The sequence below is a fragment of the Lepisma saccharinum genome, chromosome 24, assembly GCF_977018435.1.
Source record: "Lepisma saccharinum chromosome 24, izLepSacc3.1, whole genome shotgun sequence".
Taxonomy (NCBI): domain Eukaryota; kingdom Metazoa; phylum Arthropoda; class Insecta; order Zygentoma; family Lepismatidae; genus Lepisma; species Lepisma saccharinum.
Window position 1 is genome coordinate 39,789,779 of NC_139252.1, and position 25,221 is coordinate 39,814,999.

The 25,221-nt window shown below is 36.9% G+C and overlaps 1 protein-coding gene across 1 annotated transcript in view; it reads right to left on the bottom strand.

Moving 5' to 3' along the window:
• Positions 1-679: 679 nt before the first annotated feature.
• Positions 680-25,221, bottom strand: part of Cdc16 (cell division cycle protein 16) — a 30,609-nt gene continuing 6,067 nt past the window's right edge. The window contains exons 4-12 of the mRNA XM_083110453.1: positions 24,043-24,202; positions 21,366-21,597; positions 17,892-17,971; positions 17,048-17,137; positions 13,486-13,642; positions 8,691-8,843; positions 6,662-6,821; positions 2,943-3,135; positions 680-1,825 (exon numbers count right to left, since the gene is read on the bottom strand). Coding sequence (XP_082966579.1) covers positions 1,569-1,825; positions 2,943-3,135; positions 6,662-6,821; positions 8,691-8,843; positions 13,486-13,642; positions 17,048-17,137; positions 17,892-17,971; positions 21,366-21,597; positions 24,043-24,202 — 1,482 coding nt within the window. The 3' untranslated portion in view covers positions 680-1,568. The remainder of the gene's footprint in view (positions 1,826-2,942; positions 3,136-6,661; positions 6,822-8,690; positions 8,844-13,485; positions 13,643-17,047; positions 17,138-17,891; positions 17,972-21,365; positions 21,598-24,042; positions 24,203-25,221) is intronic.

Sequence of the window (25,221 nt, forward strand, 5' to 3'; positions counted from 1 at the left end):
CAACAGTAAAGCATCGAGATCCCAAGTGGATGGTGCCAAAGGCCACCAAAATTAAGAGAACATTTACAAGTAAATTTTGCAGATATAACTTTAGTAACTCGCTTACGTCTTATAAAATCTTAAAGACAACCTAGGACAGAAGACACCCAGCGTTTACCATATCAACTGTTCCTGTGGTAAAGCCTATATCGAACAAACAGGGAGGACAATCAAACATTCTTGCAACAGTTACATCGAGAATTTTTGTCCCGAAAAATCAGTGTTGGCAGAACATTCCATCCAGGACGACCATAGAATTGACTTCACAACAACTAAGATCATGAATAAGTCATCCAATTATTGGGACTGCATCATCAAAGAAGCAATAGCCAACAGGGGCACGGGATTCAAACAGCCTGGTTAGCGATAGTTGACTGGGAGCATGGACGTCGGGAGAGATGGCACCCGATTGGCCAGCAATCTACACCAGACTCCTTCCACACTAAATACATAAAAACTTACTTCAGACACATCTCTGCCCTTCAATCCATGAAGAGGCGAGTGATGTTAGCTCTTGAAAGCCAAGAATTCTATCCGGAAATTACCTAATCAAAAATCAAATGTGAATAGCGATAAAGTGTATTTTAAAGTCTGAATATAAGGATGAATAACAGAATACTATTTCACAAAATATAAACACAGGTTGTTTTCTTCACATAAATTAAGCAAAAGAATAATGAAGTGGCAGTGTATGTTACACTATTAAAATGAGACATGAAAAATAAACTTTCATATTGTAGTGAACAAATAAAATACATGAAGAAATAATTTATGTACATTTCAAGCTTCATGTATAAAATTAATATATTTTGCCTGTTTATATTTACATTCCTAGTACAGTATTACTTCTTAGATGCTGACAGGAAAAAAATAAAGTAAATTGTATTTGAAACAAGAAATCTGAAATACTGAAACAATTGTAACTGTAACATGAACTGTTCATAAAACAATAACTGTTACATAGTGTGTCTGAAAAGTTACTTGCTATTTTGAGATTCTTACAACCTTTGTTATGAGTTGACTACATCTTTCAGCAAAGAATAAGAAATTCAATGATGTGAAAAGACAAAATTGAGTTCAGTAACTTTTCAATTAGAATCATTAGTGATAGTTACAAAATGTACCGCACAGTAGTGAAGCCTTTGTCTTTGTCAAAAATCAGTCAATCAGTCAATACAGAAGCCTTTGTCTTTGTCAAAAATCAGTCAATACAGAAGTTGTAATAAGTTCAAAACAAAAAGTGACTTCTCAAACACTCTGTACATTTTATTAAGCTTAGAGATGCAATATATACATATATTATAACACCACAATATCGTCACTGTTGAGCATTAAATGCCCCCGAACTATGTTCTTCTCAGAGAGCATCATGGATTATTTTCGGTGGTAGTAGAAAAGGTCGCATTATTCTTATACATCATCTGTATTATGGTATCTTTATACTTTATTCACTTGTGTAGATTCCAAAAGAAATGCTTTGCCTTTCGAAACAACTTTAAATATTTGGGCCTATCAGAACCCACCATGTTTCAGTCCCCCTTCGGTATCTTCCACACATCCCCATCCACTGTTCTTGAAGGAGAATCTTGCATCTCAACTTCGATGCTTAGCTGACTCGATAAAGCTGCAACGCCTGATTCGTTGAACTGTTCCGTTACATTTTCATGAGAACTTGCCTGGCCAGATGCTCTACTACTGTCGTCTGTCAAACCTTCCCGCGTTGAGTTATTCATAGCTAAACTCATATCTGGAGGAAACTGGAATCCAGGTACTTCGCTCGGTGCTCCTGGAATAAATTTAAAATATATATATATATATCAAGCTGATGAAAAAAATCATACCAATCATCAAGCTGATGGAAAAATTCATACCAATTACCATAAATTAATAAATATATTAGCAGCGATCCGGTTGGTACTGTGTCTGTCTGCCACACAGGAGACCTTAGTTTGATTTCCACAATGAGTGAACTCGAGTGGGAACTTAATCAACAATAATGAGTGAACTCGAGTGGGAACTTAATCAACAATAATGAGTGAACTCGAGTGGGAACTTAATCAACAATAATGAGTTGAACTCGAGTGGGAACTTAATCAACAATAATGAGTGAACTCAAGTGGGAACTTAATCAACAATAATGAGTGAACTCGAGTGGAAACTTAATCAACAATAATGAGTGAACTCAAGTGGGAACTTAATCAACAATAATGAGTGAACTTGAGTGGGAACTTAATCAACAATGTCCTTTGGGATTCCTACTCATCTTGTCAAAACAAATTCCCCAAATGTGGACCTTTGTGGCAGAGTGGTTAACACAGCCTGCTATAATGCCAGAGGGTTGTAGGTTTGATCCAACCTGGGCATGGATTTTCATTGTGAGAGTCTCTTCATCATATCATCACTCATCCTCACCTTCACGATTAGTCAAAAGTGGCAGAAAAGCAAAGTAAATGTTTTTTTAAAAAAAAATTCCTAACTTTCTCTCGTGTTTCAAGTGATAGGCATAACTTGGCAGAAGAAAAGGGGAGGGGGTCCATTCATCATTCCACAAAATACCCAGGTAATTTACATGTTTCAGGTATTTCTTAACCTTCTGGAACTTGTGGTTCATGTTCTGTCCCCCTCCCCCCAAGTTATGCTGCTATTTCAGGCAATTTTCACAATTAACTTGCACACCATTCTATGGTGCCTTAAAGTGTTAAACTGCACTAGCTATTCAAGTTCATATGGTTTATTCAACTCTGTTAAAAATAAATGAACAAAAATAAACTATTACAACATGTGAATAAATATTTCCCAAGAAGCTGTTTAAAAAAAAGTGGAATTTATCATTCCAAAATGTCAGTAAGTACAAAAACCACTTGATTTAATTTGATTTGCCCCTCATTTCAAAAAGTACTGACCTTCATATGCGGGAGATTCCTCCATAAGCTGTTCTATAACGTAACTCAGGACAGTTGTGCTAAATGTGTCATCCCGCCTCAAACCAAGAGCTTTGTGGAAAGCATCCACCGACTCTGATACATGGCCAAGCAGAGCCTCTACATAACCTATGGCTGAATATGTTGATGGATTTAGAGGTGATAAAACCAACGCCTGTAACAAGAGTAGCAAATTCAATATAATACATGATGACATGCTTGCAAATTCTAATTTACTTATAAATTATTGGTTGATGAGGAGGTAAACAGAAGAGGACAAATGGGTGGTGGACTCTATCAAAACGTTCGGATGTACCTATGAAATGCAAGAAGGTAATACATAACACATACTATGTACCAATAATTATGTATGGAGCAGAGACTTGGATAATGACAGAGAGGAAAAAGAAAGATACAGGCAGTGGAGATGATTTTTTACGGAATATATTAGGGAAGACTAGAAGGGATAGAATAAGGAATGAGGCGATCTGACAGACAGTGGGGGTGGTGAAGCTAGGGCAGAATAGATCAGGCACAGATGAGATGGTTTCGACACATGGAGAGGATGGGTACAGAAAGACTGCCAGTAAGAGCATACACTGCACAAGGAGTGGGAAAAAGGCCAAAGGGGGAGACCAAGATGTCAGTGGAAAGCAGATAGTGGAGAGAGTTAGGAGAAGGGGCCAAGATTGGAACACTGTGGAAAGAGAGGAGTGGTGGAAGACCAGAAGAAAATGGAGAGGCTTGACTTCTATGCGGACCCAGACAGAGGCAAGAAACAGCGAATTATGATGATGATGATGATGGTTGTTGATAATCACCATGAACTGATTAACTGATTACATTTCGTATTTACAATTTTTAAAATACAAAATCATTTTGTGGTAAGCAAAAATAGAACACTAAAAGATCTATTAAATAAATAATGATGATTAACACTGAATATTAAATTATGATTGCTCCCTATCTATATATTAGGGATGGGCCGATACTGATAAAGTACCGATATAAAATTTACCGATACCGATAACCGATATTCTACCGATCCGATATAAAATTAGAAATGGTCCTTGAAGAACCTGAAAGGTTCATAGACTTCCTTAATAAATGTGTGTTTCAAGGTGAATGCAGTGCAAAAGAAATTGCATATTTAAACATTTACTTTTTTAGAAAGTAGGGCATGGAGATTTTCTATTAAAATTACAACAAAATGGCAGAATTTTGCACTAAATTATCAGATATTTATTGATATATCAGATCGGTAAAATAATCGGTAATTTTACCGATAAACCGATACACCGATATGCCTATATCGGCTGATACCGATATACAGATTAATCGGTCCCATCCCTACTATACAAGGTGAGGCAAAAAGATGTTAACACTGTATGGGAGACTAAATATTCGAAATGGTGAACATTGAGCCTGACATTCTGTTCATGTTTACTGACGAAGCAACATTCCACATCAGCGGTCGTGTGAACAAGCACAACTGTATCATATAGGCGACTGAGCACCCGAAGGAAGTTCGAGAGCACATGCGGGATTCCCCTAAGGTGAACGTTTGGTGTGCCGTGAGCAAATTGGAGTGATTGGACCGTTCTTTTTTGAAGAACAGACCGTCAGGGGAGAGAATTACCTTGCCATGCTCAGCACGTTCATGGAGGTACCACTTGCCATTCTCCAGCGAGGGTACTTTCAGCAAGACGGCCCATTAAAGTCTGCTGGTTCGGGATTACCTGTACGACACGTTAGGTAAAAGCTGGATTGGTAGAGGTGGTCCTCTCCCATGGCCAGCACGTTCAGCCGACCTGACGCCATGCGATTTTTGGCTGTGGGGCATGGTCAAGGATCGGGTCTACGCCAGCAAACCTCGCAACCTAGACGACCTGAAACACCACATCACTCACGTCATCGTTGGAAGTCCTACCCAAATGGCCCAGAGGGCCTTACAAACAACAATGAACAGACTCAATGAGTGCATTAATAGGGATGGGTGCCAAATTGAAACCCTGTAACCAAATCCCTGCTTGTAATTGAAAGTGATTAAACACCCATTCATTGTTAACATCTTTTTGCCTCACCCTGTATATTAAAAACCATTCCACTTTAAAAAAAAAAAGTAAAGTGCACCCCTGCGCTTTGCACCACGCCATGAAGGCATATAGAGATGTGGAGTTAGGGCCCCACACTTTCTTGATCACGGTTGAAGGTGGGGTGATGTGATCAGCAGCATGCCCCTGGCTGCCTTTACCCACAAGAGTTTCCTCCAGGTTCCCACTTTATACGATGCTGGGTGGGAGCCGGAGCCGCTTGAACAGGTGGAAAAAATCCTGGTTCGTCCCTGCTGGGGATTGAACTCAGTTCTCTCACATGGTAGTCAGATACCCTAACAACTGAGCTACCATGGCTGAGCACCATTCCACTTAGAACAGTTTATATTTGCACATGGTTGGCACATTTGAAACATGTTTTGTACATTTGGGACACATGCCTACTTTTTTTTAGATATGTTTATAGCAATTTTAATTGAATAGCATTTGAATGAAACAGAACTCAATACTTCAATGCCCATTGCTGTTAATGATTTATTTTGTTGAATGTCATGTTATATTTCCGAGCAAAAAGAGTGCACCTTGGCAAACTAGGAAATAATCATAGAAAATAGCCTGCATGAGAGATTTTCCAAAAATGTAAATACGTATTTCATTAATAATTTAGTTAAGTGCTTATGACATTACTGGAAATGTGTCTTAGAAAATAAGTTTTCTGGATGAAAAGGTTTATTTGTTTAAAACATGGTTAAACTTTTTGGTTCTTAAAGAAAAGTTACTAATTAATGCAATGTTTTAACTTGTTACACAATATATTCAGACAAGAAATTTCAAGTGATGATCATATCATTGTTCCTCATCATGCTAGAGGTTTCTGAGAAAAGAAAAACTCATTTTTCATTTGTAAAAAAATCAGCAAATAAATTATCATGAACTCACCATGGTAACTCAAGTAGAGTAATCATCATTACTTATAAAAAGCAACACATTACAGTTACTCCCAGGTTTAAATCCCAGCCTGGGCATGGGTGTTTTGTGAGTGTTCCTTCATTAATTTCATCGTATCATCACTCATCCTCATCTTCACAATTAGCCAAAAGTGGCAGAAATGCGAAGTAAAAGAAACCAAATGAATCAATCAACATTACAGTTACAATTATTTCAGTACACAATTATCGAAAATTTCATTAGTCACAAATACAGACTATTTACATAAACATTCCTCAAGTACTAAAATGAATATCAATTTTCAAAACAGACATTGAAAGAAAATGTTCTGCTGTAAATACAGGGTGGCCCCAAAAATGTAACCAAACGCACAATACAACAGTTCTACATTTCGGTTACCTTTTTTTTGGGCCAGCCTGTATTTGAGAAGCAAAAATGGACTCCTGATAACTACATATATGTGCTATTAGGAGGGAAATATTTATTTTTGTGTAATAAATATAGTTTTTAAATCAAATTCAGGGTTTCATTCACCATTTTAACACTAAAATCTCATTTAAATATAATGCTTTTGATCCCAAAATGTGCTGTTTTTGTGCTAAAATCTTGATCTTTTAATCACCATATATATGTGGCTCAAACTATGACATTTATCCCCAAGTGAGAATTAATACCTTTATTTTTTATGTAATATTTTACCTGTTTATGGTACTCAAGAGATTCATCATACTTCTGTAGTTTCCGACAAGTATGTCCTAAGTTATTCAATAAGGGCTCCCACTTCTCTACAGTTCCCATTCCATTTGCTGACTGAACCCTCGACAAGGCATCCTTGAAATATTGCTCAGCGGAAATATAACTGGAAAAAGAAAAGGAACTTACACTACACGAAAAAATACATCTCACAAGGTATGGATACCAAAAGTCTTAATCAAAATACCTTCATTATTCTCTTTTTACACTTCCAATGGTCAATGAAGCATTACTATTTTAAGTACAACCATACTTTATGTTGTCACAAACTTTGATTTTGCCTTTTGGAAATGGCCTTTTACATCCAACTTGGATATTTCACAGATGGAAGAGTCCAAATTACAGATTAAACTGAGCAAAATTTTTAAAAAACTTACCAAATACTTCTGACCAATTTCATTACAGCCTAGCAACAAATTAGCATTTTAAAAGACTACTTTTTCGTTAAAAATACACAGTGGAATCCCGATTTTACGTTTCTGGATTTTACATTTCCCCACATTACACATTCAATCTTGGTGGTCCCATCATAGCAAAATGTTACAAAATTTTCCTCGATTTAACAGTTTTCCCATTTTGGTCCCCTGAAAAACATAAAATCAAGGTTCCACTGTATATAATCTGGCCTCCAGATCAGCGTAGTCAGCCTTCATACATTTTTTATTGAACACAAGACTAATGTTTTATGAAGAATAAAATATGTTTTCATTATTGTACAGCTACATTGAATGAATAAATATTCCAATTTAATAATAATAATAATAATAATAATAATAATAATAATTACGAGTATAATTACTGGAAAGTGAAACTTGTATGTCTTCATTCCTCGTTTTCTGGATAAAAGAAGTTATTAATGAATTCTTGCTCATCAAGTTTTCTGCGCTGCTTTTGCATGCATTTTTCTTATTATCTTCTTCTATTGCTCTCTCTCTGCTCTTTCTAGTACAAGTCTTGCCAAGTTAACTCACATAACATTATACATTGTCTGCAATGACAAATTGTAGTCATGGTTGATTACTCTGGGAACAAGTCGAAAGTATGGAACCAATATTAGAGTCTTAATTTATTGTGCTATGTTTGTGTTGTGTACTGTATTTAAATAAAGTAATGTTGTTCACCTCAGCACCCTTCTGGTATTCCCCACGATGCAGTAACAAAAACAAAAAATCACAAATTATTGTATTTTAGTCATTTAGCATGACTTTTCTGCCACTATTGGTGCGACCCTGAGAATGAGTGATGATTAGTCGGGACGTTGAACCTGGGAACTTCAGTGGCGAGATCAAAAATTAACTACTTAACGCACTTGGTCAACGAGGCAGCATCACAAATTACAGACCAAGATGAAAAACAGACTTTTACTGATTTTGTGTCCATTTTCCACCCCTGGGAGTTCCATATGTGTTGAATAGAAATGAGGTTGTCTGTCTTTCTTTCTGTTTCAGTTATTTTATGTTCCTTTTCTGCCTCTTGGGTGAATCACACGGATGAGACACATGAAATAGATCAAGTATAACTCTCACCACATTCTAACATTTTCACAAAGGTACTCTTCACTGTTAAGATACATGCCACAAGGATGAGACACATGAAATAGGTCAAGTATAACTCTCACCACATTCTAACATTTTCACAAAGGTACTCCTCACTGTTAAAATACATGCCACAAGGATGAGACACGTGAAATATGTCAACTATAACTCTCACCACATTCTAACATTTTCACAAAGGTACTCTTCACTGGTAAGATACATGCCAAAAGAGTGAACATTACTTTCATGAAACGGATGTTGGTACAAATACAATGATACATCCAAGGATTTACCAAGGGTTCGAACCTGGGGCATTTGGCTTCAACCTGTGTTATGAAATTATTATAATATAGTTTATATATAACCCTGAGAACTCTGTCACGAAGGCTGGTAAACTGAGATTGGCACTTAAGATCTAGGATGAGGTGAAGCAGACTTACTCCTGGTTCTGAAACGCTATGACTCCCATTTCATGGATAACAAATGGATCTTCTGGTGCTATTGTCTGAGCTTGCAGGAAAAACTTTTCAGCCAGTTTCACATTGTTTGTCAACCCACATTCTAGACCAATGTAAAGAAGGGGAAGATGACACCTGGAATGCAAAAAATCACCTTTCAATTCACTCAGAAATCATCCAGCAGGTAAGAAATAAACACCCAGTTTTTCAATAATGTTTTCAATTACAAGCAAAATATACGTGGGCGTACCCAAAAGAAACCGAACTAATTTTTTTGTGAACTTATTTATTCACAATTTAAGTACAAACCTTCAATCCCCTTCAAAGTACTCTCCACTTGCATTAAGACACTTGTCCAATCTTTGATTTCATTTTTCAAAACATTTTTTAAAGTCATCTTTTGTGATGCGTGACAGTGCCTCCGTCGTTTTTTTCTTCACCTCAGCAACATCAGCAAAACACTTTCCTTTCATGTCTCCTTTCATTCTAGGAAACAAAAAAAAGTCGCACGGGGCAATGTCGGGTGAGTAAGGGGGGTGAGGAACAGGGGTCATACCATTTTTGGTCAAGAATTGTCGTGCAGACAGGGCTGTGTGAGCGAGGGCATTGTCATGATGGAAAAATGGTCACCCGACTGCCACAAATCGGGCCGCTTCCGCCGCACACTGTTGTACAATCGTTTCAAAATTTGCTGCACTGAACTCTAAGTCACTCCCGACAGCTCCACAATTTGTTCAATGGTCTATCGTTGATCTTCGTTGATAATCTCACGAAATTTTTCAACACTGTCATGTGGAAGGATGACCAGAACGAGATTTGTCATCAATTGACATTTCACCATTTTTGAAACGGGAAAACCACTCAAACACTTGAGTTTTCCCCATAGCATCGTCCTTGTATGCCGTTTTTAACATTTCAAGAGTTTCTGTTCAACTCTTTCCGAGCAAAAAGCAGAATTTCACCGCCGCACGCTGTTCCCGAAAATCAGCCATTGCAAAAACTACGATCACACAAAACAGCTGTCCCTCTAAACTCCATCGAAACGTGTCCTGACCTGCTTCAGCAACAACACTCGGCTTATGGACTCAGGAAGGTTCGCTCTTTGTGCTCCTAGTGGCAAAATGCAGTACTACAAAAGCTCTGCCCACCACAAAATTAGTTCGGTTTCTTTTGGGTATGCCCACGTATATACTAGTTAGCACAAATCTCCTTTTCCCCCACACAGTTTCAGAGTTTAGGATATATAACAAATCGAACACCCCATGGAACAACGATGAACTTTCCCAGTCTGTCAATGGAACAATAAACAAATATTCTGCTCTCTTATTATTTTCCACCATGTAATGGAATTACTTCTCTTGTAGTTTATGGTTCTTACAAGCATATAAACACAATTGTTGATATAACATTTCAGAACATATTCTCCCTTCCCTAGTTTGATTAATCAAGCTAAGAATAAATATCTGATGAAGGGAGCATGTGTTCTCCTGAAACATTACATCAAAAATTGTGTTCATATGCTTGTAAGAATAGTAAACTATAATTCTACAATGCAAGCAATACGTACACACAAGAAAAATGTAATGAAATACGATATTTCATATTATTATTTTAACTTCTTTTAACATTGTTTTTACTCTTCCTTGGCAATACATGTAAGAAACCTAGGAATTATTGGGATTTTAGTGTGTTAACCGGGAATTTGTCACAAAATAATGCAAACTATGCAAAAAAAAAAAAAAAAAAATATGAAAACAAGACACTTTCTGGAGGCTGGTATTTCTGCAAGCATAGTGACATTCCAGAACATTGCTTTCTTTCTTTTCAGTAATTTTATGTCACTTGTCTACATCTTGGGTAAATCACAGAAATGAGGATAAACAGATGAAATGATGACGAGACACATACAATGATATATCTGTGCCTTATCCAAGTTTCGAGCCTGCGACTTCTGGCTATGTAGCACATTACAATGATCACACTGCCATGGAAACCGGCAAGTTTAGAACATTGAATAACTCTGACAAATTGTGTGATGAAAATAGATTTAAGAAGAAAAGGGAATAAACTTTATATAGCAATAACTTACAAAAATGATTCAGAATAGGCAGAACTCTAGCATATTTAGGGTGACCAGACGTCCTCTTTGTGTGGCCGCGGTGGCTCAGTCGGTAACGCGTCTGACTACCATGCTAAAGGTCCCGGGTTCGATCCCCGGCCGGTTCAAATCCGGGAACTTTTCTAACGATGGAAGCGGCCCCGGCGCCCACCCAGCGTCGAATAACATGGGTACCTGGGGGAAACCCTGGGGGGTAAAGGCGGTCAGGGGCGTGATGCTGATCACATCACCCCCACTCACGACCGGATCAAGAAAGTGTGGGGCGTTACCCCCACACCCCCTATATGCCTTCATGGCGTAGTGCTATCCACAGGGGAGCACTTTACCTTTTTTTTTTTTTACCTTTAGACGTCCTCTTTTATCCGGACATGTCCTCCTTTTTTGAAAAGAGCTTAGCATCGACTATAGCACATGTGCTGCATCAAGAATGCTTCCACACATAACGATCTTTATATCACTTGGGACGCATTAAGTATTCGAGCAATGCTCACCTAGCATCTGGGAGTTGAACACGATCACTCTCCCGACTGAGTCATTAGTGGAGGTGTGCGGGATCCAAAATAGCCGGTACCGAGAGCAGTAAAAAGAATTTCCCATCCCAATCAGAGATGGCCATTTGACTTCGGCCTTGCGAGGTCCGGCCTCCGGCCTCACATGGCCTCAGTCTCCGAACTCCGACTTGGCATCTGGCCTCACACAGCCTCAGCCTCTGAACTCCAACTCGGCCTCAGCCTTGCAATGGTCGTGGAGGCCAAGGCTGAGTCTGGGCCTCATGAGGCCCAGCCTCCGGAGGTTGGACATCTCTGGTCCCAATCCCAACTTCGGGGAATGATTTCCAGACTTTTCCGGTTCCTGACCAGTCAGGAACTTTCAAATGGTCATTTTTAAAAGTGGTTAATTCTTGATGTTTTCTGCATTGTAAGTGTCTCGACACTTCTCGGAAATTGTAAAAAAAATAATAATAATAAAATAAAAGACAGTGATGTAAAATTCATGATTTCCACAGCGTCGTGAAATTTTTAACCATTACCCATCCCGAAAATTTCCTGGCTTGGTCCGGAAATCGTGATTCTCTCCCATCCCGACCCGCATTAAATAAATTCAATTCCGGTCCCGGAGAGAAAATTAGAAAATCAGCATGCATAAATAAGTTCTGGGCCGTAAATAACCTTTTTATCTGTAAAGTATTTCAATTCGGTGGAACCTTTTTTTGCGGATGAATTTAAATATGGCCCAGGAACCTTTTTTTCGGGATGAATTTAAATACGGCCCAGGAACATTTTTTTCCAGGATCAATTTAAATTCGGTCCAGGAACTTTTTTCCGGAACAATTTAAATTCAGTTCAGGAACCTTTTTTCCCGGATCAATTTAAATACGGTCTAGGAACCTTTTTCAGGATCAATTAAAGTACCTTTTTTCAATGAAACAATACGCAACATGGCATTAGAATTTATGGATTCCTGGATCTTTAACAACCCTGGTCATTAGTAAGTATTATTCTAAGTCATTGAATTGCAATCTGAGACTTCTGAATACATGTAATCTGAGGAGTTTATTTTCGATTTATTGATATGGTTTATTTTAATTCGCTTTTCTGCCACTTTTGGCTAATCGCAAAGATGAGGATGAGCGATGATATGATGATTTTGATGAAGGGAGACACACAAAGAACATTCATGGTCAGGCTGGGATTCGAACCCGGGACCGCTGGCGTTGTGGCACGGTGTGCTAACCACTTCGCGACAGAGGTCGGCGAGTTCATTTTAGAGTCAAATATACTCGATACAGAAACACGTAGTGAGAATTTTAATTATTAAGTCATATTTACTTTTATGAAATAACGAAGCGAAAGTGTAAATTCATCAATGATTTTGCAAGAAAATATGTAGCTTTTAAAGGATGGAAGAAACGAATATGAGGTAAAGTGTAAGGTGACTGTCACTTTCCCCTGCTGTTGAAAGATTACAAAAATGTTCCTGGCATTACAATCATATTTCCTGACACAATCTAAACTACCTAAAATTTAAATTCGGTTTTTGGAAATAAGTTAAAGTGAAGCTTACTTGTAACATTTGCATTCACATATGGGGATATTGCATTCTAATATCCAAGAATTGGAAAGAAGAGTAAAATTCTGTGCTTCAAACTATAGATATTCATAGTTATGATTGTCATGATAAACAATAGATTAGGAGATTGCTTTTGTCGATTAAAAGTAGGAGGAATTTATTGAAAAAATCATCAGAATTATCTGTGAGTAAAGTGGTGGTAGTTTTTTTTATTTTGATTAAATTATGAGTAATTTCAAAATGTGTTGCCATTTTTTGCGGTGTCCTCCTTTTTCACCATGCTCTGTCCTCTTTTTTGAATGTGTGTGTATGGTCACCCTAAGCATATTGGCATGGTGAAGTTATTAACTGCATGATTCAGCAGGAATCAATGCCTTATGAAAATTCATCTCAGCAGTTTCAGGAATAGCCATTTTGAGTAACTTGCAGAATATCTTTTCTGCTATAGAATGAAAATACATCAATTTGTATACCAAATTTAAAAGCAAATTGTGGTTTGTTCTTTTATCACTCTTTTATTTATCACAAATATGTACGCCTAGGAATTTCTATGGTTAATTTATCTGAATAAATAGTAACTATCCATACCCCTTCATCAACTGAGAAGCTTTGAAGTATGCTGCCATAGCCTGGTCATGTTCGTTTTCTGCTGCAAAGGAGTGACCATATGCTAGCCACGCTGGGCCAAACAATCGATCCAATGTAGTTGCTTTTCCTAAGTAACGCCGGGCAGGATCACTTTTGCCTTTAAGAGAGATGCTTTGTTTAGAAATTTTATTAATTTCATTATTAAGAATAATTATGCTACCAGAAGATGTATGAAGGAAACATATAAAACAGGGGAATTGGTTAGTTACTGGTCTTGACAAAAGAAAGAAAAAGAGTTTGTTTCTTAGAATATGTATCCCCCGCCACTTCCCTCAAAGTTGCTTATTTGCTGCTGAGTGCTGGTAAGCAACAAATGTTATAAATTTTCATCAGAAGGAATTATCATAAAAATATATATACTTCATGCCTTGTATCATCAACATGATTTCATAATTCAGACCAAGTTTTAAAACATAATGTAAGTAAGGTTAAAAACTAAGAGTTTCAGAAGAGACTACTCAAACTACTAGTTTTAATGCTATTCATTTTAATTTTTTAAAACTGTTATGTACAAAGGTACCACACATTTTAAATCAAATGCACACACAATATAAGTTTCACTGTATACACACATGCACATATATGTGTGTGTGTGTGGTTATCGCAACTAGGGATGTGACGAAGCTGAAAATGTACTGATGCCGATGTACTCACCGATAATTTCTGGAACCGATACCGATGCCGATATTTAACCGATTCCGATACATAATATTATTAAACAGAAATGGGATGTTAATTTCAGCATGACAAAAATTAATTTGCTATGTACATTTGTATTGCATATCATATGTATATACATATATATTCCCAAGAGATGTGAATGTACATTTGCATCTACAAAAGGTGGTTATGTGAACTTTTAAGAACATGGATTCTCAATAGATTTTACATCAGTACACAAGCAGTTCTTTGAAATGCATAATGAATTCCTGTTCTTAATGTTGGAAATTTACTGCTGCCAGATTCAACTTCAGAAACACGAGTTTTGAAAGCACCTCAGGAAGTAACCTACTTCTTCTCTTATCGCAAATCTGTTCAGCAACACTGAACACTCAATCACTGAATACTGATGCAGCAGGTATGCCCAAGAATTTTCTCAGCACTTGCTTCAGGTTTGAATACTCACTTTTGAATTTCCAATACAACAGCAGATCCTGGTTCAGCAATGTACTGTTTTATTTCAGATTTGAGTTAGGTTGATCCTCTGAATGAGAGTTTGCAATAATTTTATTATAAAAACTTATTAGAAGGTAAAACTCATAATCTGTACCAGTTTAACTATCGGATTTTTGCCGATGCCGATATGTCAATTTCTGCCGATTTTTATACATCTGTAATCGGCTTCGGCGCATCCCTAATCGCAACTGTCATACTTGTTTTATGATGTGAATGACATGTGCCATGAAATATGATTTTGGGCAAATCCTGAGAAGTGGTGATACCAAAGAAAAAAATATTTTTTTCAATATGCACGTCATGTGTCAAATTAAAGCATGGCATTTCTACTTCAATAATATAGCAAAAATTATTAAATCAAGAAATGTCAATACTATGGCCATATCTCTGAAAGCTTATTTGTTTTTAAATTGTCATATTAGATGCAGATCTGGCAACATGTTTTTTCTGCAAGTGATGCAATCCAAAATGGCCGACTTAATCTTCTAAGTCGGTAGGGACATAGGTGGTGTGTTTTTATCAAAGGAATTGCAAAGCCTCAACTTTCACGGTAAATAACATTCATTTTAGAAAAACTAATTAGCATGTCACAACCGTAACAAAAATTAACCTTTCAATTAGAATAAATACGCCGTACCCTTTGTGAATGAAGACAGTGGATCTTCGTAATTAATAGGATTGAACCATTAAATTGTGCAACGCGGAAGTACGAAATCTTCTAAATTTCACGTAAGTAATTTTAAACCGCGTTTACCGCAATCACCATGAATGTGTAATATAATCAAAAGTAATAGTGGCCATGTGTGCAAACATAATGTAAACAAAAATGCTATTTTCTCCAGTTGTTATCATTTAAAATTAGTGTTACAGTTGTGACACAAAGTGTTTCGGTTGTGACATGATCTTTTCGTTGCTGTTGTTTACACCGTAAACACAGTGTAAAAGACAGTTTACACTATAAAGAACATACATGCAATGTACACAACACAATACACACAATGTACACATCCAAAGCAACAATATACAGGGTGATTTTAAAGTTTCGATCCACTTCTGTGAAACAGATATTAGAATGAAACCAATAATGAGAATGGAAAACTTAACACTTAGTAACACATAATCTATGAAAACATCTACAGATAATGTAAACCCAACCTCAGAGTAACACATAATCGATCACAGGTTGCACTTAGCCTTAGTTCATATGACCACCCTTGCACGTCCACACAAAACTCCCAGCGATGCACCGCTGCACGAAACACCTTTTCTACAATTGTATAAATATAATTCTTCTACAATTGTAGAAAAGGTGTTTCGTGCAGTGGTGCGTCGCTGGGAGTTGCAGAGTTATCATATGAAATAAGGCTAAGTGCAACCTGTGATGGATTATGTGTTAATCTGAGGTTGGGTTTACATTTTCTGTAGAAGTTTTGATAGATTATGTGTTACTAAGTGTTAAGTTTTCCAATCTCATTATTGGTTTAATTCTCCACTTGGTTTTTCACAGAAATGGATCGAAACTTTATAATCACCCTGTATTTAGTAAAATGAGATCACCATTAAGGAATTTGAACAGGAGGAACAAGAGAAAGTTCAATGTGAAGACATTAAGACTATTTGCCTACCCCCCCCACACACACACAGAAGTTCGTGAGAAATTGTATTTCAAAGATAAAAAGTTTTTAAATTTAGTGCTTCCATAGCATTGTAATCATAGCAGTATTGTAATTAGCTATATATAATTTTAGATATAATTAAAAGAAAAATAATGCCAATTCATTGCTTTTTATCTTGCTTGACAGTCTCTCACTTGTGGGTTTACATAAACTGTAGGATAAATGCTGAATTTGTATTTATTTCAGTACAACGTCACAACCGTAACACCCTGTCACAACTGTAACAAATTGATAATATTTTTTTTTCTAAGGGACCTACAGAGAAAAATTTATGAATTCCACTCTAAATAGTTAACTGTATATCTGTTGTGACATTTTACATTTTTTTCATTTTGGTATTTTTCTTTAAGGGGCACAAAATGTGACGTGATCATCAGGAGAAAAAAAATGTGTCACCAATCGCATCACAACCTTAACAACAACAAACTATTTTTTTTGTAATAAGTACATCATCAAATGTGAACAAATGTTCCATGTTGTACCATTAAGTGAGTGCTAAACACGAAAAAAAAAATTATTAATGTTTTCAGAAGACAAAATAGCTGTAACCACCTGATGAAGGTGTACATTGTGTCACAACCGTAACCAGGATTTGCCCTTTTATAACACGTACACAAGGACAGAATAACAGAGGCGCCAAGAAAACTCACCTATCACATAGTAGTAGCATCCAACAGCAAACCACGAAATAGCCATTTCAGGATAGAGATCAACCAGTTTATGTGCCAAGTAAAACAATTCTACAAGAGAAGGAAAGAAAATATATTCATCGAGTAATTAATATATAAAAATCATAGACAGTGTATTCTAAAATATTTTACCTTTTTCTGTCATCATTATTATGTACATGAAATTTGAGTACAGTACTTCATTTCAGTTATAACTTAATGAAAAGTTATATGAAAACTGCAACTCAACCATTTATCGAACCTATGCTTTTGACATACCATGCCAATGTCCTACTACTGAGCTATGAAGGCAAGATAATTTCCACAATTAAGACCTCTGTTGTTTATAATATCCATTCAAGGTACATTGCAACTTCTCATTACTATTGGATGCCCTTGCCCTTAGTTCTAATGGGAACTAGCTGCAAATGTTAGCGAACAACACCGAAGTGAGAGGCCAGTTAGCATGACAACCGATACAGTGAAACAGCAGATTGAATAGATCCCTAGAGTGCCATAAGAAGTTACTTCGTTTAGCTTCCTCAATTGCATGAAGATAAAATTAGTGTTCACATGTCCAAGAGTGTTCAATAGTATTTCAGTTTTGTAACAGAACTTGGTCGATAATTATCAAGTTACATGCATTTTATTTTAAAATATGAAATGTTAAAATTATTAGCACATTTGTTAATTAACCAGTATCACAGTGTCACTGTAATGTTGTGTGATGTATAGTTGGCTCGAACTCGAGGAAATTTTAGAACTTCTTTCCCTATCACTTCATTATTTCCTATGTTTAAACAGAATATATTAATATAGAACATACTATTTGCTTTCTTCAATTCAACCAGGCATCCAATATGCACAGGAAGACAACTACTATGGTATGGATCTTTTTTCAAAACTCTGAAAAAAATAATAAAAACATTTATACAGTAAATCTTGCAAACTGTCCTTGTAGTCACATACATTATAGAATTAATTAATGAAAAACTGATACAGGTTAATACTTTACTAACCAACACTTTTGAGGAGTCATAATTCAGATAGAAAACTGTGTGGCATTTATGATTACCATAAATGACAGCTTCATTAAAAAAACTGAATAAAACACTAACCTCAAATTTTTGAAAATCAATTTTCAAGAGTGGTAAAAAGAGTTTAAAGCACATTAAAGAATTAGAATAAAATGGATACAGGTAGAGCAGAACTGATTGTTGGTTACATGGCTGCCGATGGACACTTTATCAGTCTGTTTTATTCAAGATTGATTTATCATGCTAACTACGAGAAAGAATCAAATGAAAACCGCAAAAGTGCCATTAAAAATCTTTTTTTCTTTCTAGGCATTGGGAAATTTGCAGAGACAGTCCTTGACGTCTTTCCGAGCTGGTAGTACGAAGCAGTGCCGGTAGGTGGGGTTGGATGTGAGTAACAGCTGATTCAAGATGGCGGCACCACTATGCAGTTGCACCAAGATGAAACAGCTTGGAGTTATTCAATTTTTATGGAGTGAAGGTGTGAAACCGGTTGATATTCATCGGAGAATGCAGACAAAGTATGGGGAAGACTGTCTGTCACAGCGGCAAGTCTACGATTGGTCCAAGAAATTTGCAAAAGGTACAACTTTATTGACTGATGCTCCCCGTCCGGGCTAGGCTCAGCGAGTTGTGACAGAGGAGTCCATAGCCGCAGCAGATCGGCTTATTCAGGAAAACCGGCATCTCACCCTGGCTGAAATGGCTTCCTTGCTGAATATGAGCTTCAGTTCAGTACAACACATAGTGCATGATGAACTCCGCCAGGTGGGTTCCTCGACAGCTGACGCAGGAACTGAAAGTCCGCCGGGTTGATGCATGTCAAGAGCTGCTGAGGCATTATGAAAGGAGGGTGAGGATTTTCTAGCTCACATTGTCACCGATGAAAGTTGGGTGCACCATTTTCAACCGGAGAAGAAACGTGCAAGCAAAGAATGGCGACATTCGTCTTCGCCGAAACCAAAGAAGTTTCGCAGCCAGCCCTCTGCAGGGAAAGTCATGTTGACTTTATTCTGGGATAAGAAAGGTCCTATTCTGGAACACTACATGCCCCCACGTACGACAGTGACTAGTGCCACCTACACTGACCTTCTCAAGAACCATTTGAGGCCAGCGATACACACAAAGCGAAGGGGATTTCTGAGTGCAGGTGTTTTGCTTCAACATGATAACGCCCATCCTCATTCTGCTTGTGCAACCATGAAAACCATCGAAGACCTATGTTTCAAGTGCCTACCACATCCGCCACACTCACCAGATTTGGCACCATCTGATTTCCATGTCTTTGGTTCATTAAAGGAGCACCTTGGAGGGCAGAGGTTCAAGTCTGATGAAGCCGTCCAATCGGCGGTGCAAGAGTGGCTACAAAGTCAACCGAAAGAATTTTTCTCACGTGGTATCGAAGCACACTACCTATCCAATGGCATAAGTGCATTGAACTGGGAGGGGACTATATAGAAAAATAATGTACAATCAAACATTATCCCTGCATTAAAATAGTGGGGGAAACAAATGCAGTTTTCATTTGATTCTCCCTCGTACATGAGAAACAATAATTTTGTTGGGTTATTACTTTATATTGAGCTAAGATGGCCACTGCACCGCTACAAGACCATACATAAATACACTCACTTTATCCGTGAAACTGGTTTTTTTTTATACTTATATTAATTGCAGCAGCCACTCGCACCATCCTCATTGGAACTTGTTGTACTGAGAAGAATGCCAAGCAACAGTGCTACAAGTTTCAACGATGATGGTGGCAGTGGCCACTGAAATTAATAGAACTAAGAAAAAACACAGTTTCGTGAAAAAAGTGAGTACTAGTTTCTCTGAATGTATCTACTACAGCGTCTCTCATTTCCCAATTATGAATACAAGACCATACCCAGTACAGTAGCTGGTGTAAGAGGAGTGAGGATATTGGATGGTGTAATCTGGCTCAGTAAAGGTTGCGTACAAAAAGGCAATGCAAAACATCCTAATATATTCTGCATTACTGTTGTTATGACTACAGCAAGTTGAACCATCATACAAAGTTATACATATTGTGTTTTCTGAATGGAACACTGCTTCCTGTAGTTGGGTAATGGGTTACTTTATACCATACATAAAAATCAGGACAACAGTCACAACATGAACCTTGTTTTGATTAAACAAATTTTCAAATTAACCATGATTCATAATCAAAAGATGATAAAAGTTTGAGACATTAGAATTAAAATTAAACAAACTTTATGATGTATTGCTAGGGGCACGCATATTTCGTTTTTGACAAAAAAACGAAATTTGAAAAATGCATTGTAGTGTTAATTTTTCATGTTTTTGAAAGGTGTGAGATGCATTTTGTGACCATGTTTTGTCACGAAATAATGCGAAATGAACTGAAAAAAGTGAAATTAACTCCTAAACACGAAATTCAGGGTTTATTCACCTACGCGACACCTTCTGAGGTCTGAATTATCCTGAGAGTTAGGCAATGTCCGGAAAATTTATTAATTCTGCTGTTAATATTGGAGAAGCAAAAATGGACTCCTTTACACAGAAATAAACTTAATACTCTGATAGCTACATAAATGTGCTATTAGAAGTGAAATGTTAATTCTGTGGAATAAGTGTAGTTTTTAAATCAAATTTAGGATTATATTCACAATTTTATTTTAAAACCAAAATGTCTTTTTATATACCACATTTCATTCAATTTTTCACAACTATAACACCGATATTTTATTTTATTTACCGCTTTTGAACCCGAAATTGACTCCGTTTTTGTACCGAAATTTTGCTTTTTTATTTACCAAAAATATGTGCCTCTATGTATTGCATAAAATTGTCAACTCTGAGAAAAAATTAGGGTCTATTTGAAAATTTGGATAACCAAAAGAAAGTATGTGTTGTGAATATTTTCTTAGCTAATTTTAAGCTCTTTTAATATTCTGTTAATAATCTCACATGAAACCAAGTATATTTTAAAACAAAATTGTTCCAATGAAATATTTATATCGTAACATTTATAAATGTTCAGAAAATTTCAATGTTAAAGTATCAGTATTTGCAAAAAGTAGTATTAATACAAGTCCAAAGTGCCAATGGACCAAACCTTGTTAACAAGATATCGCAAATCTTCAAATATATATTTATTTTTCTGTATTATTTAGATAAAGTACAATTAACAGCTTTAACCATTTATATTCTTACATTCAAATTTTTACTGCAGCATGCATGCAATACAGGTGGAAATGAAATTCAATATGTGGACTTACTCTTCTGTAATGCGAAAACACTCCTGGTAATTACAGTTGTAATAATGTCGCTCAGCTTGACAAACAGCAATGTCCAGATTTGTAGACATGCGGGACAAGTGTGGTGGTGGCACACCGACTTCTGTGGGTTTATGGTATTTCTTCATTTTACTTTCATACAACCACCTCACAAACTGCTCCTCTGTGTCAGAGCACTGCTGGGAAAATGGAAGTCCTTCCAACAGTTCTTTTTCTGAAACCAAGAAAGAAAATTCCTTCATAGACATGACTTAACAGAAGAGGAACAATTTAAAACTTATTACACAAAATAAAGAATTTTCATTCTAGTAGGGATTTTCATAACAATCATCTATGTGATGCATGGATTGTATCTCTTTTGAAAGAACTTAATTTTTCATCTCACACTTTGCTACAGAATTAATAAATGCTCTGGGAATTTTGCATAACTTCCGAGACAGTCCAGGCTCGGAAAAGTGCTTTGTTGTCAAATAAAGTATACATATAATTTTTAAGAGCTAATTTCGCATGATTTCACATCCGAACATGGTAGAGAAGGTTGCATTTCATAATTTGGAAACACCTAAAACAATCATTACAATGGGTAATCTCACACTCCACAACTGCATAATCATCACATATTTTATGTCAATTTTTTTTGCAAAAAAGTGGGGTGCAACAATTATGGGAGCCTTTTTTTTAAAAAAAAAAATTGTGTCTGTATTACCCGTACTTAAAAATCATTATTACTAAACTGTCTTTGGTGCAAGATTAGGATACACGGAATATTTTTGAAACATTGGCATGGCGTGACTTTTTCAAAAGTGTTACCAGTTGCGGTCATCAGACGTTATCATCTCCACCCCCTCAAAAATAAACATGCCTTTTATCTGGATTTTTGTTCATTTCATTCTTTTTTCTTGCAATCCGCTCAGTGATTTATTTAGCCACAATCACTCCTAGAAAGAACTACCACTCATGAGAGAGTTACCGCGAAAATCCAGTGAATAGTAGTTGAGCCTTGTCAACCATCTCTGTTTCTTTGCAAAGAGGTGGAAAGGGGAAGAATGTAATGTAATGTGAATTTCCCAAGTTTGCTCCAGACCTGTGTCAGTGTTTCCACCTAAACATAAGAGTATGAAGGTCCAAAAAGCACATTCATTTCATAATCAGCACCATGATACCATAAGGTATCATCGGGCCAGTAAAGGTTAACATGATTAGTATTCTGTATAATCTTTTACACAAAATGTTTGCTATTTTATGTCTATACAAATTATTGAATTTTAAAATCAAGAGAAATTTAAGTGTTAGCAGATTACACATCATATTTCCTTTCCTATGAGCATCACCCCATCAGTACATACATTGTGTTTCCTTTCTTAGAGCCTAATAAATACCATTAAATGATTACGAGATTAATGTACTTTCACCAAAAGTGATTCTGATATCTATTAGGTTAGTCAAAAAGTAAATGCAATGTTTTTCTTTTCTTCCGTAGGTTGGCTGTACGCGCAGCTTTCTGCGCTCGCAAGCCGATAGATAGTATAGTTGTCTTCGCCTGTGGCAGGTTACAGCATCATCACTTCAGTTTGCTCTGCAGTGTTGCCAAGTAAACATGGCTGCGCCACTGTCCGTGTGCACCACATAAGACCAGCGTTCTGTAATCCGTTTGTTGTGGTCTGAAGGTGTACCAGGAGCTGAAATCCATAGAAGACTTTCAGCACAATACGGTGACAATGTTTTACTGCTGCAAAGTGTTTACCACTTTGAACCTGAGAGCAAACGCCAGACCATGGAATGGAAACACCCTGAATCTCCAGTGAAAAAAAAAAGTCAAGCGTCAACACTCTGCATGAAATGTGATGCTCACACTTTTTTGGGACTCAGAAGGGGTAATTATGGAACATTATGTGGAAAAGGGGACAACAATAAACAGTGAACGATACAGTGATATGCTTTCGAACAAGTTGAAGCCTGCAATTCGAAGCAAACGACGAGGTTAATTGTCGGAAGGCACTCTTTTGTTGGACAACACACTTCCCCATGCCGCCAACACCGCTCAAACTCTTCAGAATCTGGGCTTTGAGGTGTTAGAGCATCCTGCATACAGTCCTGATCTCGCCCCGTCGGATTACCATCTGTTTGGTCCACTTAAAGATGCTTTAAGAGGCCGTCGATTCGACACAGATCAACAGGTGAAGGAAGCGGTGCATACGTGGCTTGCTGCTCAACCGAAAACCTTTTTTTCTCAGGGTATCGGAAAGCTTGTGGAACGTTGGACCAAGTGTATTGAAGTGCAAGGGGACTATGTTGTAAATTGATATCATTGGAAGTTTGCTATTGTTGCTGTGAAAAATAAAAAATAAATGATTGCATTTACTTTTTGACTGATCTAATACAAAATCCATATATACATTATTCTATAAATTATTTATTTAAAGTCATTTAAATCAGTACAAAAAAATCACCTGATTTAAATCAACCCACCTTGGTTGTGCTGATGCGACAATTATGAAATGAAAGGATATAAACCAAATTTGGACTGAAAAACAGGGTGCGACAATTATGTACTGAAATACAGTACTAGTGAAGAGATTTCATCACACTATAAGCATCTACGGTTTATATATATGTAAAAAACCTAGCATCAAAATTCTCATTAATCAAATGCAAATACCTTCCTCTGCAGATAACATCTGATGCTGAACGAGGGCCTCAAATGCTTCATAGCAATGGACATCAATGCGCAGGGCCTGCCTGTAGCAGTCAGTAGCTAACCCCCTGTTATCCATGGCTTCATACACACGCCCTTTTAGGAACATGAGGGAACTATTTATCTGCAAAAAAACAGATGGAAAATAATTAAATATTCATATGAATACTCAAGGTACAAGAATTGCACATTAAGGTAAGAATGTAAGGGAAAGCAGGAAAGAAATGGTACCTCATTCGCAGTTTGCAATTCTTGTATTCTTGTTTATTTTACTTTACTTCTGTATCTCCCTAGATTAATTGTGATGATGTAAATGAATGGTGTCATTGATGAAAATGTTGCACTTCCGCATTGCAAAATTTATTGGTTACATCCTAATAATTTCGAAGATCCACTGTCTTCATTCACCAAAGGGTACGACGTTTGAAGCAGAGATGGTACCGCGTCACTGCATTGTTTGTTCCCGGGTGGCGGTACATGCGATTTCTTCCGTTCAGCAGCGCTGGCGCGTGTACCCTGGTTTGAGTCGTCTGCTTCCTGTTGTCAGGTGGTGTTGCCAGTTGGTGGTTGGGGGGCTGGATCGTAACTACCGCCGCCCGGGAACAAACAATGCAGTGACACGGTACCATCTCCGCTTCAAACGTCGTACCCTTTGGTGAATAAAGACAGTGGATCTTCGAAATTATTAGGATTTAACCATTAAATTGTGCAATGCGGAAGTGCAAAATTTTCTAAATTTCACGTAAGTAATTTTAAACCGCGTTTACCGCAACCATCATGAATACATTGTTATTATGGATTTGAAGCTAAAACCTCAGCTTTGTTGTACTTTACACTAACCACTCTGGCATACCGATTGGCTATTTGTGATTATTAAACGTAGACTATTTGTAAGGATATGGTTTCAGTAACAGAAACTAATTTTTTAAAATTGCGCTATTGATAAAGAACAAGATATCACAGCAAAATGAGACAATCATTTGAAATCCACACTAAAGAATACGGAGCATACAATAAAGGAATTACATAAAAATTAGGAGCCAAAAAAGAATACAGGTATTGCTGACAACATAGAAGTACCTCTCAATTGCTTCTAAGCACAAACTTTTTATCAAAAACTGACTTACAAGCATATATCTGGCC